We start from the raw sequence: 19,820 nt of genomic DNA, 5'->3' as shown, positions 1-19,820 counted from the left end.
CATCAATATTTAGCTGCCTGGCACTATTTTTTATATGAAAAATCTGTATATTATACTATATATAATACAATGAAAAACATATAATGTAATTGAGAAAATAATGTTTATTAATTGAATGTAGAAAAACACACCTTACAGTCACGATTTAAAAAATTAGGTAAGTACATAATATTATCATTTGGCTGCTTTTTGCAGAACGAATATGGCATATTTTTAGAACGCATTTATATGACATTTTTGTGTGACAGCAGCTTGGTTGCTTTATGCAAATCAAAAATGTCATATTCTGCAATTTGCAAAATCTTTAAAACGCATTTATATGAGATTTTTGTATGACAGCAGCTTGGCTGATTTGTGCAGAACGTAAAACAAACGTGTGAGATTATGGAAATCACAACAACTCATTTTTTTCAAAATTGTGGCTTGGCTGCTTTGTGCATAACTATGCTCAATTGTAGCTAATACTAAATATTTTTTTTTCCATTAACAGTAAAACTCATATATTTTAAAATGTTTTTATTTTGTTTCAGTAACTTCAGAGAGTGCGTAGAAGTTGACGACTTACCATTAATACTTTGTGAAAGCTTTACAAGTGTAGATAAACCAAATTTAGCCAGCCAACACTCACCGGTACCGTCTCCTTCCAATGTCCGGAAAAAAGAGAATTCTCGCCGTAAAAGGAAGAAAGATCCAAATAGTTGGATTTGTAATATCCGAAAGAAGAAACGACAAAGTGGTGAAGCATACTTTGACGTGAACAATAAATTACAACCAGCCAAAACAGTGAAAAGTGGATGTAGTGCTAAATGTATATTAAAGTGTACATTAAATTTTACGGAAGAAGAAAAGAGCGTCATTCACAAACAATTTTATAAGCTGAGTGACAATAAAAAGAATCATTATTATAGTAAGTACACGTCTCAAAACAATGTTAAACGAAAACGTACTTTAAGTGAAAACAGTCGGAGACAATTTACCTATGAATATGTGTTTGACGTCAAGGGTGTAAGAAAACGAGTCTGTCAAGTATTTTTTTGTTCTACATTAGATATAAGTTGTGCTAGAATTTATTATTTTCATCGTCATATTCAAAATAAGATTACAAATGTATCGAGGTCACCGACAAAGGATAAACATTCTAAAAAATGTACTAGCGAAAGCGATAAACGTATTATTAGAAGTCATATTAATTCATTCCCTTGTATAGAGTCACGCTATTCCAGACAAAACAGCACTGTCAAATATCTTGATTCGTCTCTTAATGTCCAAAAGATGTATGAGATGTATTGTACTTCAACGAAAAATCCTGTAAAGGTGAGCATTTACAGGGAGATCTTCAATAGCGAGTTTAATTTAGCCTTTCATCGGCCAAAAAAAGAGAGATAGCTTGGGAAAAATTTTAATCAATAATGATGACATTGCTTCATACGATGAGCATGGCAAGTGGAAGATTGAAGGTAACCGAGCAAGAACGAAAGATAGAGAACAGAATATTGATGATTCAGCTGTTTTTACATTCGATTTACAAAATATGTTTAGTTTGCCGAAAGCAAACGTTTCTAATTTTTATTATAGGTGTAAATTAAGTGTCTACGAGGGTAGCCGTTTATATTTCGGGAACAACAAAGAAAAACGAATTTTTTATCAATGAAAACAGTTTTATTGTTTTTCAAAATATTCTCCGCGATAATTCATACACTTTTCCATACGTTTGAACCTTTCTGGAAAAGCATTTTTGCCACTTTGCAGAAGGTAACACCAAAACATGGTTTTTGAATGCATCAACTGTTGAAAATCGTTGACCACTTTACTTTCGGGCTCATACGTATAGATCCAAGATTCGTCACCTGTATCAATCTTATAAACGGTTTTTGAAGCACCTCGATCGTATTTTTTGAGCATTTTCTTCCACCAATCAACAGGCGCCTTTTTTGTGTGATTGTCAAATTATGCTGTATCCAATGCAAACTTAGCTTCTTCACGTCTAAAATGTTCATGCAAGATCATATATACGCTAGTGTTATTAATGCCCAGGGAAGCCTCAATCTCACGGTATATCACATGACGATCTTGCATTATCAGTTCACGCACAGCATCGATGTTTTCTGGAGAAACAACCGATTTTGGACGACCTTCACGCGGCTCGTCTGTGAGCGAACGACGGCCATGATAAAATTCGATAAACCAGCGATATACCGTAGTTTTTGATGGTGCTTCATCGCCATATAAAGCACGAAGTTCAGCGATGCACTGTTCCCGCGATAATCCACGTCGAAAGTTGTTAATTTTTTTTGTTAATTCCATTTTTTGACCTTTCAAATGAATTTAAAAAAAAAAAGTGTCCGTTTGTTATGTTCTGAGTAATTTTGCCGTTAAAAATGTCAAACTTCAAAATGCAGAAGTCAAATTGCACCTAGTAACACCAGTGTTACCTATTCCGGAAATATAAACGGCTTCCTATGTATAACCTTACGGCACACTGTAGGTTGACAATTTACAATGCAATTTGGCATGAAGACTATAGCGGTCGCTCTGGATACTATTTCCAAACCCGGCTCATTCCAATATTGTCGAAAAATGAACCTTGAATGTCACTCTGTAAAGAAAAATACATTATAAAACAATTGTTAGGTAACAACCTCAAACCCGGCTTCTTTATATACAAAATATCATTCCAAAATAACGTGAAACTTTCAAACGTGGCTTATTCCACAATCATTTAGTTTCAAAGATGGATTGTTTTATGTTAGCCAATGGAAGCTCAGCTTTGGGGTCACATGGTTAATAGCGTCCGGTACGATTTGTATGACAGTTGTGTTGTGACCGCTCCTCATATAATTCAAGTTTAAAGGTGTTTTTTGAATAATTGAAGTAGTTATTTGTATAAATAAACATAATGGACATTGCTGTTTCATCTGTAATAGCATCAAAAGCTAGAAAAAGGGGAAGGGCACCAGAAAAATGGCAAAGAAATGAAGTCAAAAATCTTCAGTTTTTACCTAAATGTCATCAAAATTTTAATTTTAATTTGTTGTATAATTAATTTTTCTGATTGATGAGAGTTTTGAATTTAATTGAAACTGGTCATAATTGCTATCCAAACAATGGCTGTAACATTTTAGTGGTATGTCATTTGGTTACATACTTTTATAGGCGGATTAATCCAAATTGTTAACTTGCAAACCCGGCTCATTCCAACTGTCACTTTCAAACTCGGCATGATACAAACATTAAATGTAAATAGTTTCTTTATTAATATAGAAATGAATAAGTTTCCCTTTGTTTTCTATTTTAAATATGCTACACTACAAATTAACTAAAAAATCATATAACTTAGACTTATATTTGTCTGTATAACAGTTTATTGCATTTTGCTGCAAAATATGTTTTTGGGAATGAGCCGGGTTTGGAAATAATCGCCTCATATGATAAACCTATTAGGTCCATGACTCATACACATATTGAAAAACAATATGTGTACTTGCCAGACCCAGGATGCGAACCTGGGACCCACAAGGTTATAGGCCGACGGTTAAGCCGCGCGACCATCGTGGATATGATATAACCAGTGCATTAATAAAAATTCTTAAATGTGTTACAATAGACCATCCAACGCATCTATTCTATACACAAGACTGCCATAGGCCGCTATCGGCAGTTATCGAGGGTAGTTTTTCATTTTTTGTATCAAAGTTAGTTGTAATTGTTACAATAAGTGCTATGTTTTCACAGCATCTCTTTCGGCTGTGTTAAATTTTAGAGCGAGATAGACAGTTTTGACTGTTTAGACGGCTACCTTATTGTAATTGTTACAATAAGTGTTAATACTTCAATACAAAAAATGAAAAACTACCCTCGATAGCTGCTGATAGCGGCCTATTATAGCAGTCTTGTGTATAGAATAAATGCGCTGAGGTCCAATCTTACATTTTGTAGTCGGACAGTTGTGTTCCCCAAAATAAAAAATTGTTTACGAGCACGGCCATAATAGATTTTTTGAAGTCGCATGAACCAAATACTGTACATTTTAGGACAGGGGGAATACATATTGTTTTATGTACAATAATAATTATGTGTATTTTTACTATGTCAAATTGCCTTTGTGAAACTTTTTAATTCTAATATGTGTAATGTGTATTTTATTCTGTAATAAACAAAAAAATCCTTAAAAAATGTTTTTTTTTGCTGGAGACAAAATAGTAATTACAATCGATCATGCAAATTGTTTTTTTTAATAGGTAACCAATCTTCTATAATACATAAAAGCCCTAATAATTTCAATTCTTCTTTTACCCTGTCCCTTCCTTTACCCAGCATTGGGGCATAGAGCAAGCAAAAGTTCGCTCCACTTCCCTCGGTCCATCGCTAACTCTCGCGCCTCCCGCCATGCCAGACGTGCAGCGCATAGATCGCCTTTTTAACGCCGCTGCTGGTGAGGGAGGGCCGGCCACGGCGACGGTACCTGAAGTGTCGCATTTAATAATTTTAATATTACTGGCCATATTTTGAATATTCCTAAACCCTTAAGAGGTAATTATAGGGTAATTTGTAATAACAACAAATTTAATATCAATAGCATATTAACTGAAGCGGAATTATTGGCCTTTACCTAACTAATCGCCCCATTACCTGTGGCTCAAATTCCATGAATGTAGGAAACCTCGAAGTATCATTACCTACCTAACAACCTATTTATTAAATCTAAAAATAAAATAATAATATTTCTAAGTCGTAAGCGATCGCTGCTAAAGTGCAGAATCTGCTGTTAAATAAATACAAATTCTTCTTAATTAAACGAGTAATATTGCTGGATTATTGTCTTAATTTATTCTAATATAATAAATTCCCGATTATCCGTGCACGGTACGGTGTATTCAACGATATAATAGCTCTTAGGAAAATTCAAATGAAAATTTAATTGAATATATTGTCACCACACAAGTAAGTAAGGGAAATATTCGAAAAGTCCATTGTCAGTTTCAAGACATATCAGAAGCATATTGTTTCAAAAATTGTTCCACTATAATTTCTATATAAGTTGAAATAGCAATGTCATGTTGTAGAAACATTTAAAGTCTTGCAGTAATAAACACAAATAAAATAAAACTCTTTTTGGCTTGTAAATCGATCAAAAAATAATACAGTAGACTCCCGATTATCCGGGCTAATGGTGGGGATAGGTGACATGGATAAACAAAAATCACAGATAATCCGAACTATCTTTTTTTCTTTTGAAAATCCTACATAATATACATTTCTAAAGCAGACAATTATTTTAACATGTTTACTACTCATTATTTAGTTAGTTGCAGAAATCTTTTAATGATTTTCTAATATCAGTTTGAATTATCTTAAGAGCTATTATATCGTTATAATATTGTAAATATTCTTCGAATTCGATGCGGAATTTATCAGCGGCTTCAACATCTTGATTTTTTAAAAATTAAATTCATGCACGGATAATCCTCAAACAGATAATCGGGAGTTTACTGTAGTTAGTTATTTTAAATATTGATAACGTTATTCCGTTAATGAATGTACTTGGCGGTCGATATTCCAATATGATGGATTTATGCGAGTTAATTTTTAAATTTGAACATTTTGTGACCGGAAAGTTGGAGAGGAGCCATACAAACAAGAGAAAGGTATGTAATATTTGGTAATATTTGACATGATTTTATGGGTGTATTTCCTATGGAAATGTTACCCGCAGAAAAAATTATATTATTGCAAATAGTCTTGTTCCCTTGCGCTAATCCCGGGTGCGATTTGGTATCATAGACTGGAACCACTCCTCCGCATATGAAATCCAACTTATTCTTGGTCTCCCAATTCCTAACGATAGTCAAATGTTATTTAAAAGAATTTTAATACATTATGTGCGTGCAAAAAAAAAACAAATTTGACTAACTTATAATGTTGAATTGGGTTTTTAAACATTTAACTATTTTTTTTTTTGCATTTCGTAAGTTTTGCACAAATTCTCATTTCAAAAAGCTTGTGAAAGTAAATGTGTTTATTTTTTATTTAGTTCAAATGAACTTAGTAATGCACAACGAAATTTTACAGTTTAACAAATAATCAACCCAGACATCCCCGTTTATAATTGAATTGATGATTAATACTACAAATGGTTATTCAATTTTATGACACATCGAATTGAATTTTTGATTATTTTTTTTGTTGAATTATAAAGAAAAGACCCTTCTATATTGAATGGTTAGTTACAAAGTCTCAAGAGTAGATAATAATTCGATACCCCAGTTCAATAGGGGAACAACTCATAAAACCTTGTTCCAAGATAATGGTGTTTGAATTTTTTGCAGTAATTCTCATTTTAATTTTAACGCCTTGATTTCGATGAAAGTGTATGTTTTTTATATTTAATTTAGTGGAATTCATCAATGCACAATGAAATTGTACATTTTAATGAAGAATTAACTAATAAATTTGATTATATAACGGAATTACTGATTAATCTCAGAAAGGGTTATTCGATTTTATGACACATTAAAGAAATTTTTGATTGTTTTTTTTGCTGAATTATAAAGAGAAAATTATTCTACATCGAATGGCATTCTTAACTCAAAACCTTTAAATTTTGAGTTGTTCCCCTATTGAACTGGGGTATCGATATATAGCAAGTAATAGGTAAATATCCCTACAAGCAAAAGTCACTGCACGCCACTGCCGTATACTAACATTGCATATATTTGGATTCCATCTTGTGTCTATTAACTCAAAACTGAACATACGGTAAGTTAGAACTGGGGTGAATATATAATAAAAAATCGCTGAATGATTCTGATGATGTAGTTGAATAGTTTGATAGAAATAACTTGTAACCCTTGGACGCATGTAGATGTCGTGCTGTGTTCAATTTAGTGACAGACAGATAAATCGATTTATGACTGCACTTGCATATTGTGGGTTAATAAATGCTCGCAATTACATTATTATTTCCTTACAAGTAAAAGGTAAATAATCATTTACTATTGAGTCTTTCACTGCCAGTTATCCATACAAAACTATGAGGTTTTTTGTATTTTGAATTTTATTGTAATGGGATTATACTGTATATTATAATGTTACTGTTTTGTTTGATATAACCAGAGCTGGAACTGAATCCTGAAATCCAATTACTATTTTGGAACCGGGAGCAGAACGTTTCATTCTCAAGTCATTAAAAACTAAAACCCTAAAGGTTTCTTTTTCTTTTTGTAATATTTACATCATTATTAATTTTGACTTTTATTCGATCATGCTGGAGCTAATTATTCTAAAAAAGAATACTTTCGGACATTCGGTGCAACACCACATGTGCTAAAAAATAAAAAATGAGATTAATGTCAAAAAACATGCCTAATAGGTCTCCGCACCTGGTGCGTCAATGTCTTAACAGTAGTTCTTATAATTTCCGTCAAAGATCTCATATGTCAAATCATGAGACCATGTGACTAATCACGGTCACAATCTATAAATGCTTCTGAAAAAAGTGTGTTTTGCACTTATAACGTTATTGCACCCGATGTGTGATATAATTATTAATATAATTTGCATTGCGTTAACATTTTTTTACTAAAGGCATTGAATACCTGCAGTGTCCATATGCATCACCTGGTAGGATATCTTAAAAATATTGTGTTAACAATTTATGGTATAGCATACCTACATAGGTTAGGGTACGTAAATAATTATTTGTGTTTTTAAAAAACCGGAACCTAGGTCTTAATTTCGATTAATTTTTCCACTAGAACCGAACCTTAAAAAAAATGGAGGTTCTAACAGCTCTGGATATAACAAAAAAGACAGTATTGTTCAATCAATTCAGTCGTTTCAACATATATTTACTCGATGTAGTGGGCATGCTGTTGGAAAAATCGATATATACCCATTATTTACTAGAAATTATCAGCATTCCGGAACATTGTGGGTACCGTTTTTTTTAAATAAAATGATACTCAGTTACATTACATTATTTGAAAGACAGAAATTCAAATTGAGCATTTGCCACACAAAATTATACAACGTAACACAATCAAAATGTATAATAGGTACCTACTCTTATCATAATTACCATTAGAAAAAATACAGTTAAATAAAATATGCCATTCAATTGTTGTATATATAGTAGGTAAATTTACATCAATATTATTGCATACCAATGGCGAAGGGCGGAGGTAGGCTGTTGAGATCCGCCATAAATAGTGCACATTAAATTTTGTCAGTCGTACATATTTGTTTTTATTGAAATAAGACTACAATTTACAGATTATGTTGGTGAGTTTTTAAAATTCAATTAAACCCTGCGAAACCAAGCCATGTTAGATAATAGTCAAAAAATACACGTCTATCTACAAAATATCTAAAATTATGCAATTAAATCATACATAACTTTAGATATTTTATAGATAGAATAATATTTTTTATCTATTATAGTTTGGTTCAGGCAGGACTTAATGAATTTAAAGAAATTAACCAACAATATGTGTAATATATATCCTTAATCCAACGAAAACAAAAACGTATGAATGAAAAAGTGTGCACAATTTTGTCGTATCGCCCAAAGTATACCAAAACTGTTATGGTTTGGTTTAGGTAGGTTTTAATTGATTTTTCAAAAGTAACCTACACCAGTAAACTGTAGTCTTAGTTCAATAAAAATAAATACGTATGACTAACAAAGTTTAATGTGCACTATTTATGGCGGATACCTACACCCTTCACTACTGTTGCATACCATGTTATCGAGTGCACAGCATCTATTGACCGCATGCCACTGCTAATTGAGTAACCTTATATGTTTTATTTTTACAGAAAAGATGGTCATACTCAACATTCGCTTCCTAAATGTAGTCACAATAAAACTTTAAAGTGTCGCTCATTAACTGTGAATGACATCGAAACATTTTTTGGTTTATTCCACACGTATGAGGATAAAATTTCTCAAGACAACTTTATCCTTAAATTTGCCAAAGTTTTACCTATAAGCAGAGTTCGTTCAAAAAACGAAAACAAGAGAAAACGAGAGGCTTCGATCAAATATAGCATTTGGAGATGCATCGACGGCGTGAAGATCCCAGTATGCAGGGAAACGTTTATTGGTATCTTACAAATAAGCAGAAGTCGTGTGCAAGGTGTTATGAGGAGACATCGTATTACTGGAAGTGTCGCAGTAGAAAACAGAGGCGGAGATCACAGATCTTTACAATACGCGGATCGAAAACAAGCCGTTATTACATTTGTTGAGCAATTCAAACCAGTTGAAAGGCACTACTGTCGAGAGAAAGCGATAACAATACTTTATCTATCTTCTTCTCTTAGTATCAACAAAATGTGGAGAATATACATGGAAAACGCTGAAGAATCTTTAAAAGTTAAACGGTCCTATTTTAGAACCATTTGTAACCGTAATTTTAATATAGAATATTGGAATTCCATGGACCAATGAACCAACACAAAATAATACAGCAGTGGCGAAGGGTGAAGGTAGGTTGTGAAGATCCGATATAAATAGTGCGCGTTAAACTTTGTCAGTCAGATATATTTGTTTTCATTGAACTAAAAATACAGATTGTATGGTTAGTTTTTAAAATACAATTAAACCCTGACTAGACCAAACCATAATAATAGAAATAGGCTGTGGAGATCCGATTAAAATAATGCACACTTTTTCTGTCATACTTATTTGTTTTCATTGAAATAATACAAACTGCGGATGTTTTTTAAAATTCGATAAAACCCTGTCTCAACTCAACCATAAAAGATATAAAAATTCTTCTATCTAAAATTATATCTATTATGATTGATAAAGTTCGGTGTGCACTATTTATGTAAGATCTTAACAGCCTACTTCCACCCGCCGCCACTGTAATACAGCAGTAAGTTGTGTAAACTGATGCAGTATTGTGTTTGTTATTTGATTTCACCAAAACATGACTTTAATTAAATTCATATTTCACACCATTTCTTATCGCCTGGTTAAAGAGTCCGAAGGGACCTCGAAAGCGGTCAAAGCATGCGCGCTTATTTCTACTTGAGATTGGTCGGATGATGACAGTCATGAATGTCATGAATAATTTGTAAAACTGTCCGCAACACTGTGACAGAGACAGGTGACGTTGTTTGCAATATTGTAGCTCCGAGAGCAGGGTGTGTCGTTTGTCTCAGTCATGGCGCTTGAACGGCTAGCATTAATTTCACTTGGGGGCGAGGGGAATATGTTGTACTCTGAAGCCCCTCGGTATATTTAAAAATCAATGTACATCCGTGTAATATTTATCATACATATGTGTTTTGTTGTAATGTTAAAATCTTAGTAAAATAAACATACATAATTTGAAAACACCTCATGCATATACTCACTAGTAAAAAATCTTTTTAAAAAAAGAAATACGAGTACTGACGGGACTTGAACTTATAACCACTTGATTCGTACCAGTGTGCTTTTCCAATTAAGCTACGTGCATCCTACGTAATTATGACAATTTTAACTAGCAGTTCTTACATGAAATGCTTATGAAATTGCAATTGATTTTTTTCTACTGGGTATATGCATGAGATGTTTTCGAATTATGTATGTTCAATATAGAGAATGTTACATACTCAAATCTTGTGAATTATTCGTTGAATAAAAGAAATAGTTTATTAAACTTGGTAAAATAAATACTTTTGACGTTTTGTATGAAGTTTATTGTTTTTTGAATCCACTAATCCCCTCGTATTAAAATCCCGCCTTGTGGCTCTCTGCCTGCCCAGTTGTAAGTAACTAGACTGCGAAAATTATAACTTGACGTGTCATGGTTGCCGTCGTGGCGCTGCGATATATTATGAAAGGATTGCCAGTATTAGGAGACTTCTTTTCCCCTACTTTGTTTCAGAATGTGAATATCGAATACAATACCAGACAACAAAATTTGTCCTATCTGTTGGGATATTTTTAGTTATATGGTAAAACTGAAATGTCAAAGAATATCTACCCGTCATTGCAGCGACAACGCGACTTATAATCCTCCTGCTACACTTTTTGTCTTATTAACACGTTTAAACACTTAACGAACTTGCAGCATGCACAAATAACGAACGTCAAATGATTGCACGGCGAGGAGAAAGAAGAGGAAAGGGTTAGGGAGGATTGTAGTTTTCGAAACGGCCACGCTTCACGTTATACTTGCCGCAGTCTAAAAGTCTTAGAACAAACTACAAAAACTTATAGTAGAAACAGATAAATGTAAACAAAAGATATACACTAATGATATTGTAGAGGTTTTATACAATCCTACAACAGATATGTTCTTGTGTATGTTCATTTCTAGAGCATAGACAAAAACTCAACGGAAATGACACACTCATCATAGAGCGCTACTAACATGTAGTCGACCCGAGCAGCTCGCCATTCCCTTTCAATTTTCTTCTTATTGTGCCATCCCCTAGCGGAGGTCAGCCACCATCAAGGCGATCTTATATTTGTCGTCTGCTACCCGGAACAGTTCGGTGGAGCTGCACTCGTACCAATCACGGAGGTTCTTAAGCCACGAAATGCGGCGCCGTCCTCTGCTACGCTTCCCATTGATCTTTCCTTGAATGACAAGTTGGGGAATGCTGTATTTTTGTCCTCTGATTTCAATATCTATTTCAATATCTATTCCAAAAGTATTATGTTACACCGTTACATCCATTTCCAATGTGAATTTCATCTTTTTAAATGTTGTCGGCACTTTGTGAAAACTCTTCTTTTATTGTGTGAATATTTATATACATTTTCCCCTAATTCATGATTTTCGGAGCTATGCTGCCGGACTAAATATCTCAGCTTGAGTCTTTTACTAAAAACCTCAAGTGAGAAATTTTTCTCTTTTGTTATAATCGTTTACCTTCGTCCAACAGGCAGTCTTTGTACGTAGGTACATAGGTACTTACGTTATTATTGTAATCTTTGAATATTCAAGTCAAACAGTGTACTTTGTAATAATCCCAAGAAACGAAGTATTGAAATATGTTTCATTGAATTTTAATATTTTCCCCCCAGATATTCTGCAAAACCGCTGCCCGAGGCCCTAAACTGCAATCATAAAACTAAGCAGTTTAAATGCAGTTCGATAAACGACAAAGACAGAAGAAGCTTTCACAGAGCGTTTTACGACTCACAAGTAAAATTAGTACAAGACGCCTTTATTTTGAAGTACTGTCGGGCGACCACAGTAGCTCGCCGGAAGGGGCCATCAATGAAAAGAGGAATAAATATTATATACACGATCAGAAAATATGCATCTGGAGAAAAAATACAAGTCTGCCAAAAGCAGTTCATGTCTATCGTAAATCTAAGAAAAGATCGAATTAATGGTGTCGTATCCCGCTCGTATTATAATGGAGGGAAAGCCCCCAGTGAAACTAGGGGAGGAGACCGAACAAGTTTCAAACATGCCCGACACCGTGAAAAAATAATTGATTTCATAAAATCCTCAAAAGGCGGCGAATTTCATTATGGCCAGATTAAAACTGAAAGCAGAGTGAACTCATCGTCAAATTTAAATATAAAAAAAATGTGGAGAATCTACAATTCGTCGGAGCATGAGCTACAAGTGAAAGAAAGTTTCTTTCGCAATGTTTATAATACGAACTTCACTCTTTAATTTGTAATTCCTTGGACTGCTGAGTGTTCAATATGTGCAGGATTGGATTGAAAATTAAAACGGACATCAGAACAGGTAGATGCTACAGATCAGTGGCGAAGGGTGGAGGTAGGCTCTCGAGATCTGACAAATAGTGTATACTGAACTTTGTCAGACATACTTATTTGTTTTTTGGAATTATTTCAAAGTACACTCGAAATGTGAGACTTCAATATTCAAAGTATACAATGATATTGTAAGTATAGGTACAAAGACTGGTTATGTGTAAATTGTACGTATAATATTTCACCGTGCAACAGTTCGCCGTGAGCTTTCTTATCGGAAAGAGATGACCGTATACTATACGGTCTTAAATTTTATTAGGTTCAATATGAATATTAATTCAATTTTCATAACTGATTTTGGCAAAATTCATGAATTCAAGAATGAAAACGTAACCTAACCTAACATATAATCCAGTATATCAGCTATTTTCAAAATTTGTTTGCTGCTCGCTTCCTGTAAAGTGTAAACCGAGAAGAACCGTGTTTTATTTAGACATGAATTTTATGTCACTACTAGACGACCCAAGAGGTTGGACGGTCTTTAATATACGGCCATATACTTCCAATACATCATTTCACGATGAACTGTGATACGGCGAACTGCCAGTGGACTAATCGAAGATTTAGAATTAAACAAAATTTTGATGTTTTGAACTGAATATGTATAATTCGATTACATGTAAGTTGTACGTATGCAGTTCATCCTGGGACACTTATTCGTGCGCCGCAGTATGTGAAACATGAGTTCGTATAACATTTTATCGAATGACGAGTTCTTCGTTGAACATTTCACCGTGGAATACATTTGTACGTATCTTACAAAATGCGGCGATAGTTTGCAAATAGTACTGTTCCAATTAGATTAACCCTAACCTAGTAAAGACATCTCATAAAATTCGCCACATGTAGCATACGTACAAATATACTCCACGGTGAAATGTTCAACGAAGAACACGTCATTTGATTAAATGTTACACGAACTCATGTTTCACGTACTGCTGCGCACGAATAAGTGTCCTGCGGTGAACTGTTTACGTACAAATTTCCGGATACGGTATAATTCATAGGATGGGTATTTATCGCATATCGCGTTCATCAAAATTCACATAAACTAAATAATACCAAACAAAAGTAACATATCACATTTTAAAAATATAAGTACACTTAGTTTTGACAACTAGTTACATAAAAAAAGAGGTAATTCACAAAGCGAAACAATATTTCACCAAGCAAAATAATCCTTGGTCTATGGTCACGTCATGTTTCAGATTTGTCAAATAAAGTATGATATTACTATAGAAATTGTCGTTTTAATAGCCCCATATCAATAAAATAGAATATGAGAAAAAATGGATTATGTAGATAATATTATAATAATAAATACATACCATCAAATTGATAATTTTCTTTTGAATAAGTTTGTTCATAGACTTATAAGTATACTATTATATCTGAATATAATACCATATATTTTACAATACTATTAAGGGGGGACATGCTCGTCGATGGTCAAAATTGAGTTTTTATTGTATTTTCAAACCATGATCCTGGACACTCCTTAAGCGTTGTAGATAATCTATTTATATAATTTTGAAGCCTTATTATCCTTTATAGTTATTTTAAACATTTTATGACTGCATAAAGTATTTTTGTTACATAAAATAGTATTCTTTTAAACCTCTCGCTCTAATGTTTTAGAATATAGTCATATTTTGGTACATAACTGTGCAGTGGTGTTAAGATTTTTTACATTTATTAATTTTTAAACGCATTTATAAAACCATTAGCATAATTTATTACGAGATAATTTTTGTAAAATATTCACGATAAAAAATTATATTGATAATCTCTGTGATCCCAAATTTGGCAAGAATTAGGCATTTTATTATTCAAAAAATCGGCAAGATTAACACATTTGAAGATGATTCTAAAGTTTTTAATTATAAGTTATGTTTTTGACCATTTAAGTGTGATAAACATCTTATGAATAATGATTGCTTTATAATAATTATTGACCTAAGAATAAGGTAGTGTTTTTTTGAAATACGCCATTTCTTTTGTCATTCCCCAGTGGTTAAGCTACAACATACGGCCGTAGCCATAAATTTACAAACTATAATTGAAGTAGAGAGTAAAATGATATTGACGCGCGTATTTGAACATGTACCGTTTAAAAAAAAATAAAAAATAAATCGGTTAGGTACATGTTCAAACACGCGCGTTAACATAATTTTACTCCCTACTTTAATTATAGTTTGTCAATTTATGGCTACGGCCGTATGTTGTAGCTTAACCACTAGGGAATGACAAAAGAAATGGCGTATTTAAAAAAAACACTACCTTATTCTTAGGTCAATAATTATTATAAAACAATCATTATTCATAAAATTTTTATCACACTTGAATGGTCAAGGACATAGCTTATAATAAATATCTTTAAAATCATCTTCAAATGTGTTAATCTTGCCGATTTTTTGAATAGTAAAATGCCTAATTCTTTTCAAATTTGGGATCACAGAGATTATCAATATAATTTTTTATCGTGAATATTTTACAAAAATTATCTCGAAATAAATTATACTAATGGTTTTATAAATGCGTTTAAAAATTAATAAACGTAAAAAATCTTAACACCACTGCACAGTTATGTACCAAAATATGACTATATTCTAAAACATTAGAGCGAGAGGTTTAAAAGAATACTATTTTATGTAACAAAAATACTTTATGCAGTCATCAAATGTTTAAAATAACTATAAAGGATAATAAGGCTTCAAAATTATATAAATAGATTATCTACAACGTTTAAGGAGTGTCCAGGATCATGGTTTGAAAATACAATAAAAACTCAATTTTGACCTTCGACAAGCATGTCCCCCCTTAAGTATAGGTATACTCATGTTAAAATATTATTTTAATTAATTTAATCGCAAAGAGCTAAATATATTTTCCGTCGATACACCTAATCATTTTTGAGTGTTACACTAATGTATTGACAGATGAGAACTATTTCTTTCCATGGTGAAAATCAACCATTTGACAGTTGTCGATCATTTTGTGAAACCATCCATTTGCAATGTGAATTTCATCTTATTAAATGTTGCCAGCACTTTGTGAAAACTGTATTTAATTGTGTGTCCCTAATTCATGTCACCAAATAATAAGTGCATTATTCATTAGATTTTCGGAGCTATGCTGCCGGACTAAATATCACAGCTTGAGTTTTTTTTACTAAACACGTCAAATGAGAAATTTTTTTCTTTTGTTGTAATCGTTTACCTTTGTCCAGCAGGCAGTTTTTGTACCTACATACTTACGTTATTATTGTAATCTTTGAATATTCAAGTCAGACAGTGTACTATGTAATAATCCCAAGAAACGTTATTGAAACATGTTTCATTAAATTTTAATATTTTCCCCCCAGATATTCTGCAAAACCGCTTGCCGAGGCCCTAAACTGCAATCATAAAACTAAGCAGTTTAAATGCAGTTCGATAAACGACAAAGACAGAAGAAGCTTTCACAGTGCGTTTTACGTCTCTCAAGTAAAAACAGTACAAGACGCCTTTATTTTGAAGTACTGTCGAGCGACCACAGTAGCTCGTCGTAAGGGGCCATCAAGGAAAAGAGGAATACATATTATATATATGATCAGAAAATATGCGTCTGGAGAAAAAATACAAGTCTGCCAAAAGCAGTTTATGTCTATCGTAAATCTAAAAAAAAATCGAATTATTGGTGTCGTATCCCGCTCGTATTATAACGGAGGGAAAGTCCCCCGTGAAGCTAGAGGCGGAGACCGAAGAAGTTTAAAATATGCCCGACACCGTGAAAAAATAATTGATTTTATAAAATCCTCGAAAGGCAGCGAATTTCATTATAGCCAGATTAAAACTGAAAGTGGAGTAAACTCATCGTCAGATTTAAATATAAAAAAGTTGTGGAAGATCTACAATTCGTCGGAGCATGAGCTGCAAGTGAAAGAAAGTTTCTTTCGCAAGGTTTACAATACAAAAGTTCAATCTTTAGTTTGGAATTCCTTGGACTGCTGAGTGTTCAAAATGTGCAGAATTGGATTAAAAAATAAAACGGACGTTGCAACAGGTAGATGCTATGGATCAATGACGAAGGGTGGAGGTAGGCTGTGGAGATCCGACATAAATAGTGCACATTAAACTTTGTCAGACATACTTATTTATTTTCATTAAACTAAGAATACAAATTACAGATGGTGTTAGTTAGTTTTTAAAATTTAAGTAAACCCCGCCGAAAGCAAACCATAATAGATAATCGTAAGTAATCATGTCATAAAATTTTAGATATCTTATAGTTAAAAGAATATCTTTTCTCTATTATGGTTTGGCTTCAGCAGGGTTTAATCGAATTCTGTAATTTGTATTCTTAGTTCAATGAAAACAAATAAGTATGCCTGAAAAAGTGTGTTATATTTTTGTCGGATCTCCTCAGGCTACCTCTATTATGGCTTGGTCTAGGCAGGGCTTAGTTGAATTTAAAAAACTGATCAATTCCATCTTCAATTTGTATTCTTACTTCAATGAAAACAAATAAGTATGACTGACAAAATGTAGTGTGCTCTATTTATGTTGTATTCCCATAGCCTACCTCCACCCTTCGCCACTGGTAGATTCCTATGAATTGTATGTATTTGAATTCAATTAAATTATTGTATTGTTTATTTGGACGCTAATATTAATTGACTGTTGAAGTACTTGAGATTGTCTATGGCAGTGGTCCCCAACCCCCGGTCCGTGGATCAAATGGTACCGGGCCGCCCAAGGAACATTAAATTATTTCCATTTTATTTATTGTGGTGTATTTCTCTCGGGTGTGTGCGACTTTCCATGGACGAGAGGTTAACCGGGAGCTGAAAGATGTCACCTAAAGCCGCTATTTCCATTTCCGACATCCTATCTGTGTGAAGCGGGGTTTTCTGCAATGACAGCAACCAAAACAAAGCAACGGAATAAACTGGACATAAGCAACACACTTCGGGTTGTCATTGTCTCCTATTACCCATAGATGGAACCGTCTCGTTGGAAAGAAACAAGCTCAGGGTTCTCATTGATTAAGCGTTCTAGTCAGTTAAAATATTAAATCACTTTATATAAATTTTTTGGTGTAACTGTATTTTATTTTGAAGGCATGTTTAAATACAATTAAATTAAAATTATTAAATCAAAACAATCTAAAATATAAACAATCAACGTCCTCCCCTCAGCGGGCCGCGGTAAAATTATCAAACGTTGACCGGTCCGCAGCGATAAAAAGGTTGGGGACCACTGGTCTATGGTACTTATTTCTATGGTATTTTTCATCATAAAACTATATCCCAATTCTTCTTGTACGCTAACGATTGACACAAGGCCTCCTGTTCGATAATTGCTAATGAATCATCTCAATCTAATCGTACTTCTAATCAGTTAATAAAATTTAAGTTTCTGCAGAGATTTCCGCAGTTCGATTTTTGAATCGAACAATTATATGTGTTGTTGTATTGGTAACATGTTCATTATGTTCTTCTTCTATTGGCAGTCCCAAAATAAAATGGCTGCTTTGTTCTAGTTTAAAGTATGTTTTGTTTTGTTTGCATAACCTATGTACGCATATCTCGGTGTTTTACACTCTAGTCTTAATCTCTACATAAAATTAATGAAAAAGTATCTTATCTTAGTTATCACAGGTAGATATTTAAAGCAAAATTGAAATTAAATTCCATGAATTCAATTCCAATATGAATATAAGTGTTTTTACACTCTAGTCTTAATCTCTACATAAAATTAATGAAAAAGTATCTTATCTTAGTTATCACAGGTAGATATTTAAAGCAAAATTGAAATTAAATTCCATGAATTCAATTCCAATATGAATATAAGTGTTTAAGGTTTATTTTGGCAATATCTGCATATAGAATTATGTATCTATTTAATTAGTTGGGTGAATTGAAATTATAGTAAAAGTATGGAGTTCTCTTCTAATGAACCTGCAATACCACGCCACTCGTAGCTAACTTAGCCACCTTATTTATTCAATTTCATACATTTAGGCTCCATCTGTAATAGAAAAGTTTTTTTCAACATCTCTAATTGTCTGCCCCTATGTCTCCGTTTCCGTGTGCTCGGTGACAATTCAAAATATACTGGACCAACATTGACGAAACTTTCTCTGCTTATAGACTATATTGTTAGTGCTAATTTAGTAGAATTTTGTCTTTTGGCCACAGATGGGAGCCCCATATAACTTATAAGCTTCCCAAAAAAAAAAAAATCCCCAGATATAAATGTAAAAAATAGGCACTGTTGATTTAGTTTTCGAGATAATTGACTTTGAACTTTCATTATTCAATATCTCAAAAGAAACAAAATAAATTTATAAAAAAGAAACAGAAGTGCATGCCTGTCAAAATATTGAACACCATAAATCACACCTAAGCAAAGTCAGGTACTTGCTTCAGTAAATCTATTCTAAAACCTAATCAGTAAACTACACAATACTACAATAGATAAATCTGTATAATGCAGTAACCATAAAGTAAATAAAATGCTATAAAAGGCATGTGTTTAAAATATAATGTTATTATTGTCGTTGACGATCAACTGTCCACATGATAAATTCACATGTTATATCAACTCGGTTCAATTCAACTTTAGGTCATATATAAATTCAGTAGAACCCCGATATTCATGTTTTCCCAATATTTGTGTGTTGTTTCTGCAGTCCTGTTTCACTTAAGTATATTTAACGTTTTATTTCCCACAATTCACGTATTAAATATTCAAAATTCAATTTATTTTATTATATTCAATTAAATACACATGCTAATCATTGAAAGGCAGATCCGCACATGTGTGTTTTTATTTGGAGATATGTCTGTATGTACATAATGCTCAAGGCCAAGGTTATGTAATGTGATTGGTGGGCATTCTTTTATTATAATCAATTAGGGGTGGGCACATGGTATTGTTTGCCATTCTGCATTTCGGCTCTTTTCTTGTTGACAAAGCTTTTTTATTAGCATTGGTGAGGTGTAAGATGGAACCTTCAAATCATTTTATAATATTGAAAGAGTTTTATATCTCTATATATATAAAAATCTCGTGTCACGATGTTTGTGGTCGAACTCCTC

General features: G+C 33.0%; 1 protein-coding gene and 1 long non-coding RNA gene across 13 annotated transcripts in view; one reads left to right on the top strand and one right to left on the bottom strand.

Annotated features, from left to right (window-relative positions):
- Positions 1-19,820, top strand: part of LOC147074883 (uncharacterized) — a 31,788-nt gene that overhangs the window by 7,911 nt on the left and 4,057 nt on the right. For 2 of the 9 annotated variants that reach the window (XM_085943060.1, XM_085943061.1), the window contains exons 4-5: positions 12,029-12,707; positions 16,101-16,780. The exons of 1 other annotated variant lie outside the window; for it this stretch is intronic. In XM_085943060.1, coding sequence (XP_085799186.1) covers positions 12,029-12,632 — 604 coding nt within the window. In that variant the 3' untranslated portion in view covers positions 12,633-12,707; positions 16,101-16,780. Of the gene's footprint in view, positions 1-530; positions 2,318-8,817; positions 10,682-12,028; positions 12,708-16,100; positions 16,781-19,820 lie in introns of those variants that run through there. 6 more of the 9 variants (XM_085943059.1, XM_085943057.1, XM_085943063.1 and 3 more) reach the window with 4 other exon arrangements.
- Positions 1,644-19,540, bottom strand: LOC147074884 (uncharacterized). 4 transcript variants are annotated; one of them, XR_015070063.1, is made up of 4 exons: positions 19,514-19,540; positions 6,703-7,121; positions 4,294-4,462; positions 1,644-2,596 (listed from the first exon to the last, which is right to left on the bottom strand). It is a non-coding gene; the product is annotated as an uncharacterized LOC147074884 (long non-coding RNA). The 4 variants fall into 4 exon arrangements; XR_015070065.1 differs by lacking the exon at positions 6,703-7,121 and adding an exon at positions 11,370-11,578 and having other exon boundaries at positions 17,407-19,521; XR_015070064.1 differs by lacking the exons at positions 6,703-7,121; positions 19,514-19,540 and adding an exon at positions 10,980-11,087.

This window comes from Rhyacophila brunnea, unplaced genomic scaffold (assembly GCF_057557595.1).
Source record: "Rhyacophila brunnea isolate RB1 unplaced genomic scaffold, BYU_Rbru_1.0 scaffold_15, whole genome shotgun sequence".
NCBI classification, from domain to species: Eukaryota; Metazoa; Arthropoda; class Insecta; order Trichoptera; family Rhyacophilidae; genus Rhyacophila; species Rhyacophila brunnea.
The sequence above is the reverse complement of the archived record's forward strand: the minus strand, read 5'-3'. Positions and strand labels throughout refer to the sequence as shown.